Source organism: Oncorhynchus mykiss, chromosome 12, assembly GCF_013265735.2.
Source record: "Oncorhynchus mykiss isolate Arlee chromosome 12, USDA_OmykA_1.1, whole genome shotgun sequence".
Classification (NCBI taxonomy): Eukaryota; Metazoa; Chordata; class Actinopteri; order Salmoniformes; family Salmonidae; genus Oncorhynchus; species Oncorhynchus mykiss.
In genome coordinates, this window is record NC_048576.1 from 37,471,841 (window position 1) to 37,489,562 (window position 17,722).

Genomic DNA, 17,722 nt, shown 5'->3' on the forward strand with positions numbered 1-17,722 from the left:
CAGGTATATCTCTCTAGTCACCCCCCAAAACCAATTCTTTCTTTGGCCGCCTCTCTTTCCAGTTCTCTGCTGCCAATGACTGGAACGAACTACAAAAATCTCTGAAACTGGAAACACTTATCTCCCTCACTAGCTTTAAGCACCAACTGTCAGAGCAGCTCACAGATTACTGCACCTGTACATAGCCCACCTATAATTTAGCCCAAACAACTACCTCTTTCCCAACTGTATTTCATTAATTTATTTATTTTGCTCCTTTGCACCCCATTATTTTTATTTCTACTTTGCACATTCTTCCATTGCAAAACTACCATTCCAGTGTTTTACTTGCTATATTGTATTTACCTTGCCACCATGGCCTTTTTGCCTTTACCTCCCTTCTCACCTCATTTGCTCACATTGTATATAGACTTGTTTATACTGTATTATTGACTGTATGTTTGTTTTACTCCATGTGTAACTCTGTGTCGTTGTATCTGTCGAACTGCTTTGCTTTATCTTGGCCAGGTCGCAATTGTAAATGAGAACTTGTTCTCAACTTGCCTACCTGGTTAAATAAAGGTAAATAAATAATAAATACATCTGTTGAGCCCACATGCTATACTAGCAAGCCCTATGTTACTCTCAACCCACAATGTATTCTTCTCACACCCTTACTGTTTTCTTATCAGTGATGGCAGCACATGTAATGTGTGAAAAGGAGAGGAGACTCAAACACTGCTTGTTAAGTTCGGAATTTGAGAATTTACTTGTTGAATTGAGGTGGAGAACAGCCCATTATGTGAATGCCCTGGCATGAGGACTTTGGTGTTGTTGGTGTGGAGTGGTGTCTACTCACACCGTTTATGGAAGGTCACTCACTCTCTGGAGAGACGTGTGTGTGTGTGCGCGACACCACCACACTTACTTTCAGTATGTAAGTTAGTGAGTCAATGTGCCACAACTTAATTTTAATTAGTGTATAAATATCCTTCTGTTTTCTTTGGAAGTTGTAATATAATCATTTAATTGCATTGTATAAAATAATACATGTAGTTATGCATGGATGCATTTGCCCCCCCCCGTAAAAATAAAAGTTCCTATTTTTATCAATCAAAAACTGTTAAACATGGCCAATTAAGAGATTTCCCTAATAAGCACTAATCTCCAATGCATTCTGGTTGGCCTTGCAGAGAGGTTCCTTGCAGAGAAGAACCACTGGGCTTAAGGCGCTGATGGAAAAAGAAAAGCCTCCATTTGCATTTATATTCATCGACAGACACGTCAAGTGAAATATTAATACATTCCAATTATAGACTACTCACGTTGGGCAATTTTTCCCCTGGGTTGCATTTGGAGAGAGATGCAATGTTCCATCTCCCATTAATTCATATTAGATGAATATTGGTGTAATTACCAAAGCACTCTTGCTAGCGTAGGAAAGTGTCTGTGTTGAATTCACAGTAACACGTATGACATTTCACTGAAGTACAGAGAGAAATGCTTTAATTTGTTGATCTGTTTTGGTGTCATTAGAGAAGTGGCAGGGGAATCAAAGGGGAATCAAAGTGAAGCATGTTCTTCATCTGTCACCGAGTATAAAAATATTTTTTCATCACATTTTCATCACTCAAGGGACACACACACACACGTCAGATTCAACTCCCCACCCACTCAGCGCTCCAACTAGCATAACATGGATTGTAAGTTCTTTTGAATAAAAGTATCTTATGACCATATTGTTAAGACATTATTGTCACAGTCCATTGGCTACACTACTTGTTTAATGCATAGAGTAATACTCAAGGGCAATGCTACCTTGACTGCTGACTTGCTGTTGAGAGACAGTCAGTCAAACCTACACTTTGTGAAACCTGGCCCTTCAGCAGCTCAATGGAACCCACCTAAACAAGAGGAAGTGTGTTGCATTGATTTGTGTCCACTCTGGAGACACGTTGAGGATGGAGGAAGATAATCCACATAAAATGGAGAGGTAATAATACTGATTACCTCTCTCTAGTCAGTAGTCATTCTTTTGTTTTCAGTTAGAGGCCCTAATCCATTGGTGTCAAAACATACGGGAGGGGTTGAGTTAAATAAATATCATTATTTTTTTGAGGGAACACAATCTCAATTGTCATTGAAATGACTAAAAACGAATAGAAACTGTAGAAATGATCATGTATACTTCATTCACCCGACCAGCTTGCTAACAGTAATCGAAAATAATTCTAGACAGTCAGGGAGCAATGAAAATTCCAAAAGTGACAGTGTAGCCCTTGTGTAAAAATGTGTTTGACACCCCTGCCCTGATCAATAGGGCAGTCACTACCCTAGCGCTACACAGAGAGAGAAGCATGGGTTCAGTTATTTGATGCTATGACGATTTTGGCAAGATTTCCTACAACTTATTGTCTCGTCATGACGTTTGGATGTATTTAAGCCTTAACACATCTATGTGCTCCCAGGTCACTGTCGAAGTAGAGGAAGAACCCTGCATCATTAATGCAGGTTAGAGAAGACCTTTGCCCCCATTAAAGTGCCGCCGAATGTGACACAAACAAGCTCCTCGTCTGCAACAGATGAACTTGACCTCCCTGTTTTGCCACACACTCAGCCTACCCTCGTTGTCAGGGTTACAGCAGGCAGAAATGAGTTGTCAGCGCCCCATTTTTCTCCCCAATTTCGATCTTATCTCAACGGGCTCGGGAGAAGGTTGAGTCATGCTTCCTCTGAAACATGACCCGCATAAACCTTGCTTCTTAACACAATGCCCGCATAACCCGGAAGCCAGCCGCAACAATGTGTCGGAGGAAACACTGTTAAACTGACGACCCAGGTCAGCTTGCAGGTGGCCGGCCTGCCACAAGGAGTCGCTAGAGCATGATGTGCCAAGTAAAGCCCCCCCAGGCCATACCCCCCCATAACCCGGATGACGCTGGGCCAATTGTGCACCGCCCTATGGGACTCCCGATCACGGCCTGTTGTGATACAGCCTGGGTTCGACCTGGGTCTGTAACGACGCCCCTAGCACTGCAGTGCCTTAGACCGCTGCGCCACTCAGGAGGCCCCTGCTGCTGCATTCTGATCAGATGCATGATTAGCGAGAAGAGCCAGGGTTCCTCACACATACCATAACAGAGACGGTCTGTTTTATGCACGCACACATGCAAACACACACAGGTATGCACACACGCACACGACACTCACACTCACCCACTGAAGACAGAGCTGTCTTGGAGCCAAAGGGAGCCTCTTATGTGAATGTCTCTCCTCTCAGCCTCTAGAAGAGAGAATAAAATCTCCAAACGGGGGTTGAGTCTGATTTCTGCAAATCAGGAGGACTACAAGGAGTGTACAGTATATAAAGAACACAGAGCTACACTAACAAGCTATTGTGGGGTCTAGTGGTGGTTTTGGGCCATCACTCTCCTATTCATAATTGATGAGTGGCTGTGGCTGCCTTCCTCTTACTCCAGACATAATTTTTTAGGAGGAATAAAAACAGAAAAGGAGCTTTACCCACACCGAGCTGAAAACACAGGATATATGAGAGAAACATGTAGGAACTCAAACCAACATATTACTTTCACCTATCCAGTCATTCTAGATCATTAGGGTAAGGATATGAGAACAGGGATCCACTTGTTTTGACTATTGAGACCTAGCCCAAGGTTGTATATAGGGCTTAGAAGTAGGGTGAAATTACCATATCTCTGTGTGGGTGGTGTAGTCTGTGCAGCCCACTGAGAAGATGACTGATGCTGGTAGCTGGCTGATGTGGGACAGGACAGGAACAGGAACTAGGTCATCACCACCAAAGCATCCCTGATCTTCCATTTGATGTGTTATTTTGGTTTATTTAGGATTCTTTTACCCCTCTCAGGAAGATGTATTAGTTTAAAGCATTTCAGCATCTGTTGATATGGCTGGGGTGTTTTGATGTTATTTTCTTTCCTGGAAGAAACCGAAACAAACTCACTGTTGCAATCGTGTTGATTTTGTTGGATAAAATTGTGATTTAAATTGTATTTTATTTTTTTACTCTGTATCAACAGAAACGAAGGCAGAGCTGGAGCAGTTGATGACGGACATAAAGAAGTTTGCGAACAAAGTGCGCTCCAAGTTAAAAAGTATGTTGCAAACACACTTCCCTCTCTACGCTAAATAATGTTGCCGCCTTTGGCCAGATTCTCTTAAAAAACTAAACCAGGGCCTCGTTTCCTAGTTACTTCAGCATTGGGATGATTGTACCAGATGCATTGTTCTTTACTAGCCAACTTTTTAAGTGTTACCCAAACAAGCAAGTAGAGAGAACGTTCATTGGCTAAGTGCGTCGTCAGACCATGTGTCGATACTGATTGGATTGAAAGAAAAGCAGCGCTGCCCTCGGATCAGCTTTCTCCATTCAAATCTTACCTTAATATTATATTTCACAATACTGACAATGGATCTACTAAGCTGTATGGATTTTTTAAAAGAAAGTCATGCCAAGGATCATTTTGCCATTTGATTTTATATAAAAAAATGATTTGATGGAAAAAAGAGTGTGGCCTTACTGCTATTAGCCCATACAAATGCATTGAATAACAGATTCACTACATGGAACAACAGATAGTTCCCCCCCCCTAAAGGAAGTGTGTTCTGAAATGTCTGTCCTATATCTGAGAGATAAGAAAGATGAGGAAACATGTTTATTTTTGTTTTTACATGTATTTAGCCCATTATTTTTGCCACTATACAGTCTAAGCTGGGTGTTTCGACTAAACCTATATGGAATTGTTTTAAGAAGGTCATATCAAGGATAATTTTGCCATTTGATTTAGAATTTTAAGAAGTATTTTTGAAGTATAAAAAATAATGTTTTGGGCCTTACTGCTATTAGGCTATACAATAGCATTGAATAACAAATTCACTACATTAAACAGATAGTCCTGCCCCAACAAATCTAAAGGAAATTTGTTCTGAAGTGTCTGTCCAAGATCAGGAACCATTTTTTTTTCAATGTTTTTTTTTTTTTCATGTGTTTAACACCTTATTTTTTATTTTTTTTACCTTCGATCGGACCACCCGTTAGCCTATCCATTGTTACATAATGAAAGGTGTGAACCTATAATAGGCTGTTTGTTTCCCTGGTTGAGTTGATGAGCTGATTTGGGCCATCAGTTGATTGACAGATGTAGGCGTACTGTACAGCGAAAAACTTTCTTCCACTGTGGATGCTCGTTTACATTTTCTAGTTTGGCTATGTATAATTTGTCAATATACATGCTGAACAAAAATATAAACGCAACATGTAGAGTGTTGGTCCCCCATGTTTCATGAGCTGAAATAAAATGTCCCAAATGTTTTTCAAATTTTGTGCGCACATTTGTTTTCATCACTGTTAGTGAGTATTTTCCCTTTGCCAAGATAATCCATCCAGCTGACAGGTGTGACATATCAAGAATCTGATTAAACAGCATGATCATTACATAGATGCACCTGGTGCTGGGACAATAAAAGGCCACTCTAAAATGTGCTGTTTTGTCACAATACAATTCCTCAAGTTTTGAGGGAGCGTGCAATTGACATGCTGACTGCAGAAATGTCCACCAGAGCTGTTGCCAGAGAATTTGTTCATTTCTCTACCATAAGCCACCTCCAACGTCATTTTAGAGAATTTGGCAGTACGTCCAACCGGCCTCACAACCACAGACCACGTGTGACCACACCAGCCCAGGACCTCCACTTCCGGCTTCTGTACCTACGGGATAGTCTGAGACCAGCCACCCGGATAGCTGATGAAACTGAGGAATGTATTTCTGTCTGTAATAAAACCCTTTTGTGGTGGAAAAACTCATTCTGATTGGCTGGACCTGGCTCCCCAGTGGGTGAGCCTTTGCCCTCCCATGGCTGTGCCCCTGCCGAGTCATGTGAAATCCATAGATTGGGGCCTAATTTATTTATTTAAATTGACTGATTTCCTTATATGAACTGTAACTCAGTAAAATCGTTGAAATATATATTTAGATATATTTTTATTTATATTTATTTATATTTTTTTGTATAGTTCTGGTCTTTGGTGTGGATTGAAAGCCTGTATTGTGTGTGTATTTTTAATATTTTATTTCTTAAAGTTGTCAAGATGTTTTATGTATTTGAGCCTATCCAAAGACGATCTGGTTGAGCTGAGACGATTCATTTTACTTCTTGAAAACATTGAAATAAATGCAATTGATTTGAATTAACTTGTGGGCCTAATGTAGACTTAGACTGGTCACTATTTGTCACGTTGGAAGAGAGAGGCCCAACTTGGCGGAAAATCTGACTCCCTCCAGCAGATGGTGTTTTAAAAAATAAAATAAAATGTTCACCCACCAAGCAAGGTGTTTTTGTTTGGAGGTCAATGAGAGAGTGTCGAATTTGGTCAACAACAAAAAATGAATGGACTATGTCTCCCATTATTAGGGCTAAGAGACATGTATCTTGTCAGAATAGCCATAATCTTTGCCGTTCATCCATGAGTCAAAGGGCAGTGTGCCGGATTCGAACCCATGCCAACTCTGGCATATGTGTGTCGGGTCAGTGGCTGTAACTGCTGGACCACACAGGTATTGAGTCTGCCTATTGCTTGTCTTCAACATTTAATAAAACAATTGATCTAAAACAACAGATTTTCCTTAACGAAAAATACATCTACAAATATGTAAATGTTTTATAATCCACATAAGAATTCACAAGAGATGTGCTGAAGCCTGCATTTAGCCTATGTAAAGTACAATGTACATTAGGTACGGTACTGCATTTTATATACTAACACCACTTCCAGCTGCCCACTGGCGGCGATTCTAAATATTTATTCAGATATTAAAATCATCCTGCTGCAAGATTATTTTACTCCTGCGACGAAAGGGGTCAAATTAAGCTCTAACAATGCATTTTGGCTGCTCTATGAGTGGCCTGGATCACTCATCTGGATCACTCGTAGATGTGCATGGGTTTCAAGAGCCACGTTACTAACAAAGGCTCTGGGAAACACCTTGGCTACTAATGATCCATCGTAAGAAGGTTCTAACGATGATCTTAAGATCTTAACGCTACGAAGGCTCTGGGGGAGACGAGGCCCAGGTTCTTCATTAATTAGACCTTCTGAATAAATGCTACTGGTAATGGTAGATGAATTCTCCTTCTCGCTCTGTTCCCTACAGGCATTGAACAGTCCATAGAGCATGAGGAGGCTTTAAGCAGGTCGTCAGCAGATCTGAGGATACGTAAGACACAGGTGGGTTATGCTATATATAGCAGGGACTTTCAAATCTCCAAGTCTGGAGTTTTCAGGATTGGAGTTGCCATCCCTGCTGTACTGTGTAACTCTAGTCTAGTGGATCGTGGAAAACTCATCCTGCATCATTCCCTACCAGCATTCCACGTTGTCTCGGAAGTTTGTGGAGGTGATGTCAGAGTATAATGCCACGCAGTCGGACTACCGGGAACGCTGCAAGGGCCGCATCCAAAGACAACTGGAGATTAGTGAGTGTGCTCTCTCTCTGTGTGTTATCAGGAATTGTGATACGATGTTAGCATTACAGAGTACACCACGAATAAATGGGTTGATTTGGATTTATTTCCCCATCCAACATTTTGTTTGTCTATTTTTGCCCCTATTTTTGCCCCAATTTTGTGGTATCCAATTGTTTTAGTAACAGTATCTTGTCTCATCGCTACAACTCCCGTACGGGCGAGATGAAGGTTGAAAGTCATGCGTCCTCCGATACACAACCCAACCAAGCCGCACTTAACACCGCGCCATCCAACCCGGAAGCCAGCCGCACCAATGTGTCGGAGGAAACACCGTGCACCTGGCAACCACTGCGCCCGGCCCGCCACAGGAGTCGCTGGTGCGCGATGAGACAAGGATTTCAGGCCTAACCCGGACGACGCTAGGCCAATTGTGCGTCGCCCCACGGACCTCCCGGTCGAGGCCGGTTACGAGAGAGCCTGGGCGCGAACCCAGAGTCTCTGGTGGCACAGCTGGAGCTGCAGTACAGCGCCCTTAACCACTGCGCCAATGGAGGCTTATTTTATGCATTCTTAATAGTGGCTGGTATTCTTAATGGTTTGGGTGTTGATGTGTATGCTAATTTTATTAGCATATAATTATGTAGAATGAATCTGTTCACATGCATGATTCAAGGCTGCATTTCATGAGTAATGGAAGACAGGTAGATCATATAAACTTTAGGGCTTTGTAGTCAACTTTGATCAGGACAACCCATTGGTGACCCATGTGTGTGTTTTGCAAATGTGTGTGTGTTTCACAGGAGGTTGGTGGAACCTTAATTGGGGAGGATGGGATCGTGGCAATGACTAGAGCGGAATCAGTGGAATGGTATAATATACATCAAACACATGGTTTGATGCCATTCCATTTGCTCTGTTTCAGCTATTATTTTGAGCTGTCCTCACCTCAGCAGCCTCTACTGGTGTGGTTTGCATAATGAGGGCTTTGAGAATCACCTCATGTATTAAGACGCTCTTTAAATTGTTTCATCTGGTAGAACTTTGTTGTTTCCGGAAAAGGTGTGTGAGAGTGTGCGAGAGTGACTGGGAAATCAAGCCAATGCCTGAGATATTGATCCGGTTAATTTAAAAAGCCATCATGGGAATAGCAGTAAACAAGGTGAGGGCACCGACGTCATTTTAATATCCTTTTTTAAATGAATTTCTCCACTCACTCATGCAGTTTAGACTGCGTTTAATAAACCTTGAAGCGATCATCGAAACAGTTTTCCGGTTTTCTCTGGCTGGAGGTGTGTGTGTCGCACTGTAATTTCAGCTCCAGATGACGGTAGTGAGGAGATAACACCCTTAGGGGTTTATTGAGCAGAATATAATATAAACACTGAAGTCACTCAGGCTGGAAGCAAATGACGTGAGGCAGAATGGGGAAAGATTGACTCTGAAGTGATTAGAGATGTAGAGACAAGCTCCTCTTGGGTTCTCCAACAAGTTTCACTATTGGAGAAGTGTGGGGATACCAAAATAGCTTCTTGTGGTTAGATGATTCTTCTTTTTCTTGGTCCTTCATCTAAAACTCTTACATTAGCATCATGGTGTTATGGCTTATGCTTTTTGCCGCCGTACATGTGCATTGATATTTACAACTTCATATGACTCCAACTGTCAACATGGGTTTGTTCATTTGTCTCAAGAAGTCATGCAATTGCTAGCCTGTGTTTCAAGTCTGCTCCTGGAAAAAGCATGACATTTTAATTCAGTTTAATTGACCGTTTCAAACAAGGAATATGTAGATGGGTATCAAAGGGACTCCCCCCTCAAAGGTTGAGGTTGATTAAACAGGCATGTGAGCCAGCTTCTGTGACTTCCCTGTCTAAATCCCCAGCCTTCCACAAGGGATGTGTGTGTGTGTGTGTGTGTGTGTGTGTGTGTGTGTGTGTGTGTGTGTGTGTGTGTGTGTTTTCATGGCTCCCAGGTGAGCTGCAGGTGTGTTGCAGCCAGGAAGTGCTAGCAGCGCTAAGTCAATATTGAACCAGGCGGAGCATCACACACAACAGAAATCCTGCAGCTGAACCTCCACACATATACACACACACACTGCACAGCCATAAAGCATTATGCATAGCTATAGAGTGTTATACACAGTCGTAAAGCATTGTAGGCCTACACTTCTCACAGGTCTCTTTCCAAAAATTGAGAGAGACGTCCTGGTCAAATAATAATGTAATACTGTTAAGAATCGAAAGGAGCGTTATCAACAACCGTAAGACATCATACCAAGCCATAGATTGTTGTACAGTCATAGTGTTTATGCATAGTCTACAGGGGTATACACTTTGTTGATACCCGCAAATGCAAGATTCTCTATGGCTGTCAAATTGACCTTTGCTCTATTTGCATCATCACTACCACATTGTCTGCTCTCCAGTGTCATGTGAGGCAGTGTGGGAATCTACCATTTACCTGTGAGTGGGAGGCTGACTAGGCTAGGGGATGAGATGAGGAGGTGGTGTTGATAGCCCTGGGTCCCCGCAGTGGAGAGAGAGAGAATGAGGGGGTGGAACAAGGGTTAGCCTTGGTGAACCGATCCATAGTGGAAGTGTGTGCACACACTCATTAACAAATGTGTATTTACACACACACACACACACACACACACATATATACATATATATATATATATATACATATATATATATATATATATATATATATATATATATATATATATATATATATATATATATATATATACTGTACATACACACTCACACCTCAATCACAACAAAAACAAATGCAAAAATTGTTGTCTAAGCGTGGGTACGCACTGGCCGTGTCCTGATTGGGCGCTGGGTTGCCACGCCGATGTTACCTTTGTCCTCTCCAATCCCGAATAAGTCAATCATGACACTCACTCCTCTCAATGGCAATTAGTGAAAGGGCACACTCATTAATTTAGCTGGACCAAGATGTTATGCCATGCAGATTAACATGTTGAAAAATATATAATACTGTCACTACCTGCTACCTCTAACCAACCAAGGTTTCTAAATTGACAAATGTGAGAGTTATTCAGCTTCTCTTGAAGGAGTGCCTGCACACAGCCCTGAGCCCAAATAGGGAGAGGAAAGAGACAGGGACTGTTACTGGGTGCGGCTGAGGTTGGATGGATTTAGAAGTGGGAGGACAGAAGGACACTTGGAGGGAGGCAGAGGTCTGTTTTCAGGGTGTTATGTCTATATGTGTGTATGTGTGCTTGCACAAGTGTGTCTACATGTGTCTTTGTACGTATGTGTGTAGCCATCGCATGTTGTAGCCTTTTTTTGTCACAAGCTGCCATGCTAAATCCTCACAGGGTCGGTCACTAAGGTTACAGAGTATCAGTTTCCCCCTGGATGGAAGAGTGGATTAAGCCCTCCTATTACCAACTGCTGTCACAAGATAGCCCCAACACATCTCTGTGTTTTGCTAGCAGGCACTTTTCTTTGGAAAGCTGTAGAAAAATCCCTTGAAGCAATGTTGCGTGTGCATGCTTTATTTCCAATAGTAATGGTGTTAAAAATCTGTAATTCAACCATGATGGAACTCTACAACAAGTTTCTATGGATTCTTGTTTGGATGAATTCAATCACTAAGACACATTTACTGAGTGAAACAAAAAAGTCCATACTGTATTAATCAAATATGGTATGTGTAATTCATTTGGGCGGTAGACTAGAGATTAGAGAGGTGGACCAGTTCAAGCCCTGGGCCGGACTAAATACAAAAATGGGAATGCAACTGAACTGGCAGCTAGAAGGCTACTGGTCTCTAATGACCATCTCCAGTTGTTGCCCTTGAGCAAGGCACTTATTAACTTCACACAATTACTATCCATCCAGGGGCACTGCACCGCTGCTGACCCTGTGCCTCGCAGCGTGTGTGTGTGTGTATATGGGGGTGTTAGGAAGGTCAGAAGACCAATATCAGTTTTAACCAATGGCCAATAAAGTTGTATTCTATTCTGTAGGAATATATAGGGTGTCCAATCAAAATCTTTTGACCAATGGGTAAATATGTTAATTGTGTACATAATCCTCTAAGAAAGCCATTGGTCCAAACCTCATGTCTCTATCATAATCTGTTCACAATTTATTGGAGTTTTTATCCATGTAGGATGGTCAAAATTAGGGGCGAGTAAATCAATGGAGGCCAGAGAAGAACATTTGGGCCGGATTCACAAAACCTTCTTAATTAAGAAGAAATGTATTCTTAACTGCCATGTTTTCCTTAACTATAGACTTAAGAAGAAAGTTAGGCAAAGTTGCTATTCCTTAATACAGTTAATGGAAATGTTCTTAAGGTTTTTCCTAAGTTTCTTCCTAAGAAAAAGGTTAAGAAAGGGGATTCATGAAAACAATGCTTTAGGATTTCTTCTTGGAAATGTACTTAACTTTAGGACAGCTAAACCCTTGTCTTGAGACGAATGGATACTTTTGTAAACATGAAGGATTTATTGCACCAGACACAGTTGGCTATCGGATATTTAAATACAGCAAGAAAACAAATTAAACATGCATTATCTAGCTAGCTAGTAATTAACAATATATTACAATATTCTAGAAGTGTTAAATAGCTAGCGTAATCTCGTCAATTTGCAAAGAACGCGTCGGGACGCGTTGGCAAGCTAAGGTAGCTACCTAATTTACTGGTTGCGCAGTCCCTCTACCACCTCTCCTATCATGGACGACACCTTCTCCTCCAGCTGGTCCACATTAATGGTCTCTCAGTTCCCTTCTTCTTAGCAGCCGACTTGATGTCGGACCACTTTCTTACGGCTTCACTGTCCATTGCCATACCTCCGAAGTCATAGACAGAGTCGGCCACTCTCGCCCATCCTGTCTTTTTGGTGTCTGCAGTGACCACGCAGTTATCAAGTCTCCCCAACAGCAACCTTTTCCTGGCTGATATTTCCTCCACCATCACTTCAAGCTCTTGTTTGCTGAAGTTTTTATTGCGCTTTCCTTGGTTATCCATTTTTTATTTTAATGTACAGTAGCTAACGTTAGTCTGGCTATAATGTGTGAAAAATGTTTTTTTGTGTGTGTGTATAAGGGGTTCGTGAGCCAACTAAAACGTTTTTATTCTCGAGACATAAAGCAAAAAAAATTATGTAATAAAATGTAAATATCAACACTTTATTATAGTGGGCCAAATCCTATCATCCCTGTTACATGTGCTTGAAATGAATAAATAAGTCACTAATGTCACTAATGTCAATGCCACATAAGAAGATAATACAAATGCCACATAAGAAGACATTTACGAACTATCTTATGAACTTCTTATTTTTTAGTCTTAAGCAGCTTCTTAAGTTTTTCCGTAAGTAAAGTTTTGTGAATCCCGCCCCTGGTCGGTAATCGCCCCTGGAGGTGATCACTGAGAACTCAACGAGCTTGGTTTGAGCCACCGCATTTTATAGTAAATTCCATCCTCTCATCTACATGACACACAACAGATGTATGGAATTGGTCACAAGGTTAAGATTTGTATGAAAGATAATTATAATTCACAGCGAACGGTATCTGCTGTAAAAACAGTCCTCATTGTGTGTGAAAGCAGTCCTCATTGTGTAGAGACCAGTGTCTGGACCCCAACTCCATACTGCAGCCATCTTCCCCTGGTACCCCAGTACTGAAACATTAACTCATGCTCTGGAATGCGGTATCACCCAAAGACATGGTAAATCTTCCAGAGGCCCATCCTCAGTAGAACACACACAGATGAGCATTCTAACAACCATTTGATGCAATAACAGCATTATAACATAATCTTGTAATTTCCACCATAATGTCAACGGACCACTGAGCGTACTGCAAGCTTTTTATTTCCAAAGTCTTTTACATTTAATTCAGCTGGTGTCATGCTAATTTTGCTATTTGTAACCCTTGGAAGACGACGACCACAAAATGTAAAATCCTCAAAGGTTTTGGCGAGAAAGTTGCACCGCTGTGTCAACAGAAGTCGGTGCTTATTATCGGATGTATTAGGTTACGAAATCCAACTTTTGGGATATTATGTTAATTATAAACTGGATGCTGATTGGCTGATAGCCGTGGTATAGCAGACCGTATACCACGGGTATGACAAAACATTTATTTTTACTGCTCTAATTACGTTGATAACCAGTTTATAATAGCAATAAGCCTCCTTGTGGGTTTGTGAAATATTGCCAATATACCACGGCTATGTGCTATGTTCAGGTACTAAGACCAACCCTTAGCTGTGGTATGTTGGCCATTTACCACATCCCCTTGTGCCTTATTGCTTAATGTTACAGTACATGACCAAAACTTTGTGGACACCCCTTCAAATTAGTGGATTCAGCTATTTCAGCCACACCCGTTGCTGACAGGTGTATAAAATTGAGCACACAGCCATGCAATCGCCATAGACAAACATTGGCAGTAGAATGGCCCGTACTGAAGACCACACAAGCTCACAGAAGGGAACTGGCGGGTGCTGAAGCGTGTAGAGCGGCAAAATCATCTGTCCTCGGTTGCAACACTCACTACTGAGTTCGAAACTTTCTCTGAAAGCAACATCAGCACAATAAATGTTTGTCTGGAGCTTCATGAAATGGGTTTCCATGGCCAAGCAGCTGCACACAAGCATAAGATCACCATGCTCAATGCCAAGCATCGGCTGGAGTGGTGTAAAGTTTGCCGCCATTGGACTGTGGAGCAGTGGAATCGCGCTCTCTGGATTGATGAATCACGCTTCACCATCTGGCAGTCCGACGAACAAATCTGGGTTTGGTGGATGCCAGGGGAACCCTACCTACCCGAATGCATAGTGCCAACTAGAGGTCGACCGATTCTGATTTATCAACGCTGATACCGGTACCGATTTATTGGAGGACCAAAAAAAGGCGATAGCGATTAATCGGCCGATTTTTAAAATGTATTTGTAATAATGACAATTACAACAATACTGAATGAACACTTATTTTAACAATATAATACATCAATAAAATAAATTTAGCCTCAAATAAATAATGAAACATGTTCAATATGGTTTAAATAATGCAAAAACAAAGTGTTTGAGAAGAAAGTAAAAGTGCAATATGTGCCATGTAAGAAAGCTAACGTTTAAGTTCCTTGCTCAGAACATGAGAACATATGAAAGCTGGTGGTTCCTTTTAATATGAGTCTTCAATATTCCCAGGTAAGAAGTTTTAGGTTGTAGTTATTATAGGAATTATAGGACTATTTCTCTCTATACCATTTGTATTTCATATACCTTTGACTATTGGATGTTCTTATAGGCACTTTAGTATTGCCAGTGTAACAGTATAGCTTCCGTCCCTCTCCTCGCTCCTACATCCTGAAATTGATGTGGAAGAACTTGACTGGCCTGCACAGAGCCCTGACCTCAAACCCACTAATGCTCTTGTGGCTGAATGTTCACATCTAGTTGAAAGCCTTCCCAGAAGAGTGGAGGCTGTTATAGCAGCAAAGGGGGGACCAACTCCATATTAATGCCCATGATTTTGGAATGGGATGTTCAACGAGCAGGTGTCCACATACTTTTAGCCATGTAGTGTACAGTTGAAGTCGGAAGTTTACATACACCTTAGCTAAATACAGTTAAACTCAAGTTTTTCACAATTCCTGACCTTTTAATCCTCGTAAAATGTCTCTGTCTTAGGTCGGTTAGAATCACCACTTTATTTTAAGAATATGAAATGTCAGAATAATAGTAGAGAATTATTTATTTCAAGTTTTATTTCTTTCATCACATTCCCAGTGAGTCAGAAGTTTACACACACTCAATTCAATTAGTATTTGGTAGCATTGCCTTAAACAATTTAAACTTGGGTCAAACGTTTCGGGTAGCCTTCCACAAGCTTCCTACAATAAGTTGGGTGAATGTTGGCCCATTCCTCCTAACAGAGCTGGTGTAACTGAGTCAGGTTTGTAGGCCTCCTTGTTCGCACGCGCATTTTCAGTTCTGCCCACAAATTTTCTATAGGATTTGAGGTCAGTGCTTTGTGATGGCCACTCCAATACCTTGACTTTGTTGTCCTTAAGCAATTTTTTCACAACTTTGGAAGTATGCTTGGGGTCATTGTCCATTTGGAAGACCCATTTGCGACCAAGCTTTAACTTCCTGATGTCTTGAGATGTTGCTTCAATATATCCACATGATTTTCCTGCCTCATGAGGCCATCTATTTTGTGAAGTGCACCAGTCCCTCCTGCAGCGAAGCACCCCCACAACATGATGCTGCCACCCCCATGCTTCACAGTTGGGATGGTGTTCTTCAGCTTGCAAGCCTCTCCCCTTTTCCTCCAAACATAACGATGGTCATTATGGCCAAACAATTCTATTTTTGTTTCATCAGACCAGAGGACGTTTCTCAAAAAAGTACAATCTTTGTCCCCATGTGCAGTTGCAAAACGTAGTTGGGCTTTTTTTATGGAGGTTTTGGATATAGATACTTTTGTACCTGTTTCATCCAGCATCGTCACATGGTCCTTTGCTGTTGTTCTGGGATTGATTTGCACTTTTCACACCAAAGTACATTAATCTCTAGGAGATGCGTCTCCTTCCTGTGCGGTATGACGGCTGCGTGGTCCCATGGTGTTTATACTTGTGTACTATTGTTTGTACAGATGAACGTAGTGCCTTCAGGCATTTGAAAATTTCTCCCAAGGATGAACCAGACTTGTGGAGGTCTAAAACAATTATTCTGAGGTCATGGCTGATTTCTTTTGATTTTCCCATGATGTCAAGCAACGAGGCACTGAGTTTGAAGGTAGGCCTTGAAATACATCCACAGGTACACCTCCAATTGACTCAAATTATGTCAATTAGTCTATCAGAAGCTTCTCAAGCCATGACATCATTTTCTGGAATTTTCCAAGCTGTTTAAAGGCACAGTCAACTGTAAACTTCTGACCCACTGTAATTGTGATACAGTGAATTATAAGTGAAATAATTTGTCTGTAAACAATTGTTGGAAAAATTACTTGTGTCAAGCACAAAGTAGATGTCCTATCCAACTTGCCAAAACTATAGTTTGTTAACAATTAATTTGTGGAGTGGTTAAAAAACGAGTTTTAATGACTCCAACCTAAGTGTATGTAACTGTATGTTAGAGAAAGACCCCACTGAATGATTCAGAACAAATATGTCTTGGTAAAATGTATTTTATAACATAAGGAAGTGAACTATCATCACCAAAGCGCTCTGTGGGTGGATACCCTAGAAAATGATCTATGCAGTTATGATTTCATATATGTTTTTATGAATGCTTAGCAAATGTTATAATGCATTTTTATGTGTGTAATAGGAGGCATCAAAAACTAATTACCCCCAGGTGGTTCATAGAAACTATTACAGTACCTTGCAAAAGTATTCACCCCCTTGGCGTTTTTCCTATTTTGTTGCATTAACAACCTTTTATTTGGATTCCATGTAATGGGCATACACAAAATAGTCCAAATTGGTGAAGTGAAATGAAAAAAAATACCTGTTTCAAAAAATTCTAAAAAATAATAAACGGAAAAGTGGTGCGTGGATATGTATTCACCCCCTTTGCTATGAAGCCCCTAAATAAGATCTGGTGCAACCAATTACCTTCAGAAGTCACATAGATTGCGCAGAGGTGGACTTTATTTAATTAAGTGTCACATGATCTGCCATATGATCTCCGTATATATATATATATACACCTGTTCTGAAAGGTCTGCAACAACACTAAGCAAGGGGCACCACCAAGCAAGTGGCACCATGAAGACCAAGCAGCTCTCCAAACAGGTACAGAGTTGTGGAGAAGTACAGATCAGGTTTGGGTTATAAAAAAATATCAGAAACTTTGAACATCCCACGGAGCACCATTTAAATCCATTATCAAAAAAATTGAAAGAATATGGCACCACAACAAACCTGCCAAGAGAGGGCCACCCACCAAAACTCACGGACCAGGCAAGGAGGGCATTAATCAGAGAGGCAATAAAGAAACCAAATATAACCCTGAAGGAGCTGCAAAGCTCCACAGTGGAGATTGGACTATCTGTCCATAGGACCACTTTAAGCCGTATACTCCACATAGCTGGGCTTTACGGAAGAGTGGCCAGAAATAAAGCCATAGCTTAAAGAAAAAAAATAAGCAAACATGGTTGGTGTTCGCCAAAAGTTATGTGAGGGACTCCCCAAACATATGGAAGAAGGTACTCTGGTCAGATGAGACTAAAATG

At 41.2% G+C, this 17,722-nt stretch overlaps 1 protein-coding gene across 4 annotated transcripts in view; it reads left to right on the forward strand.

Annotated features, from left to right (window-relative positions):
* LOC110537539 (syntaxin-1A) overlaps positions 1–17,722 on the forward strand; it is a 37,278-nt gene that overhangs the window by 15,507 nt on the left and 4,049 nt on the right. For all 4 annotated transcript variants that reach the window (XM_021623652.2, XM_036937499.1, XM_021623654.2 and 1 more), the window contains 3 exons: positions 4,038–4,112; positions 7,170–7,243; positions 7,383–7,491. In XM_021623652.2, the coding sequence (XP_021479327.1) occupies positions 4,038–4,112; positions 7,170–7,243; positions 7,383–7,491 (258 nt within the window). The remainder of the gene's footprint in view (positions 1–4,037; positions 4,113–7,169; positions 7,244–7,382; positions 7,492–17,722) is intronic.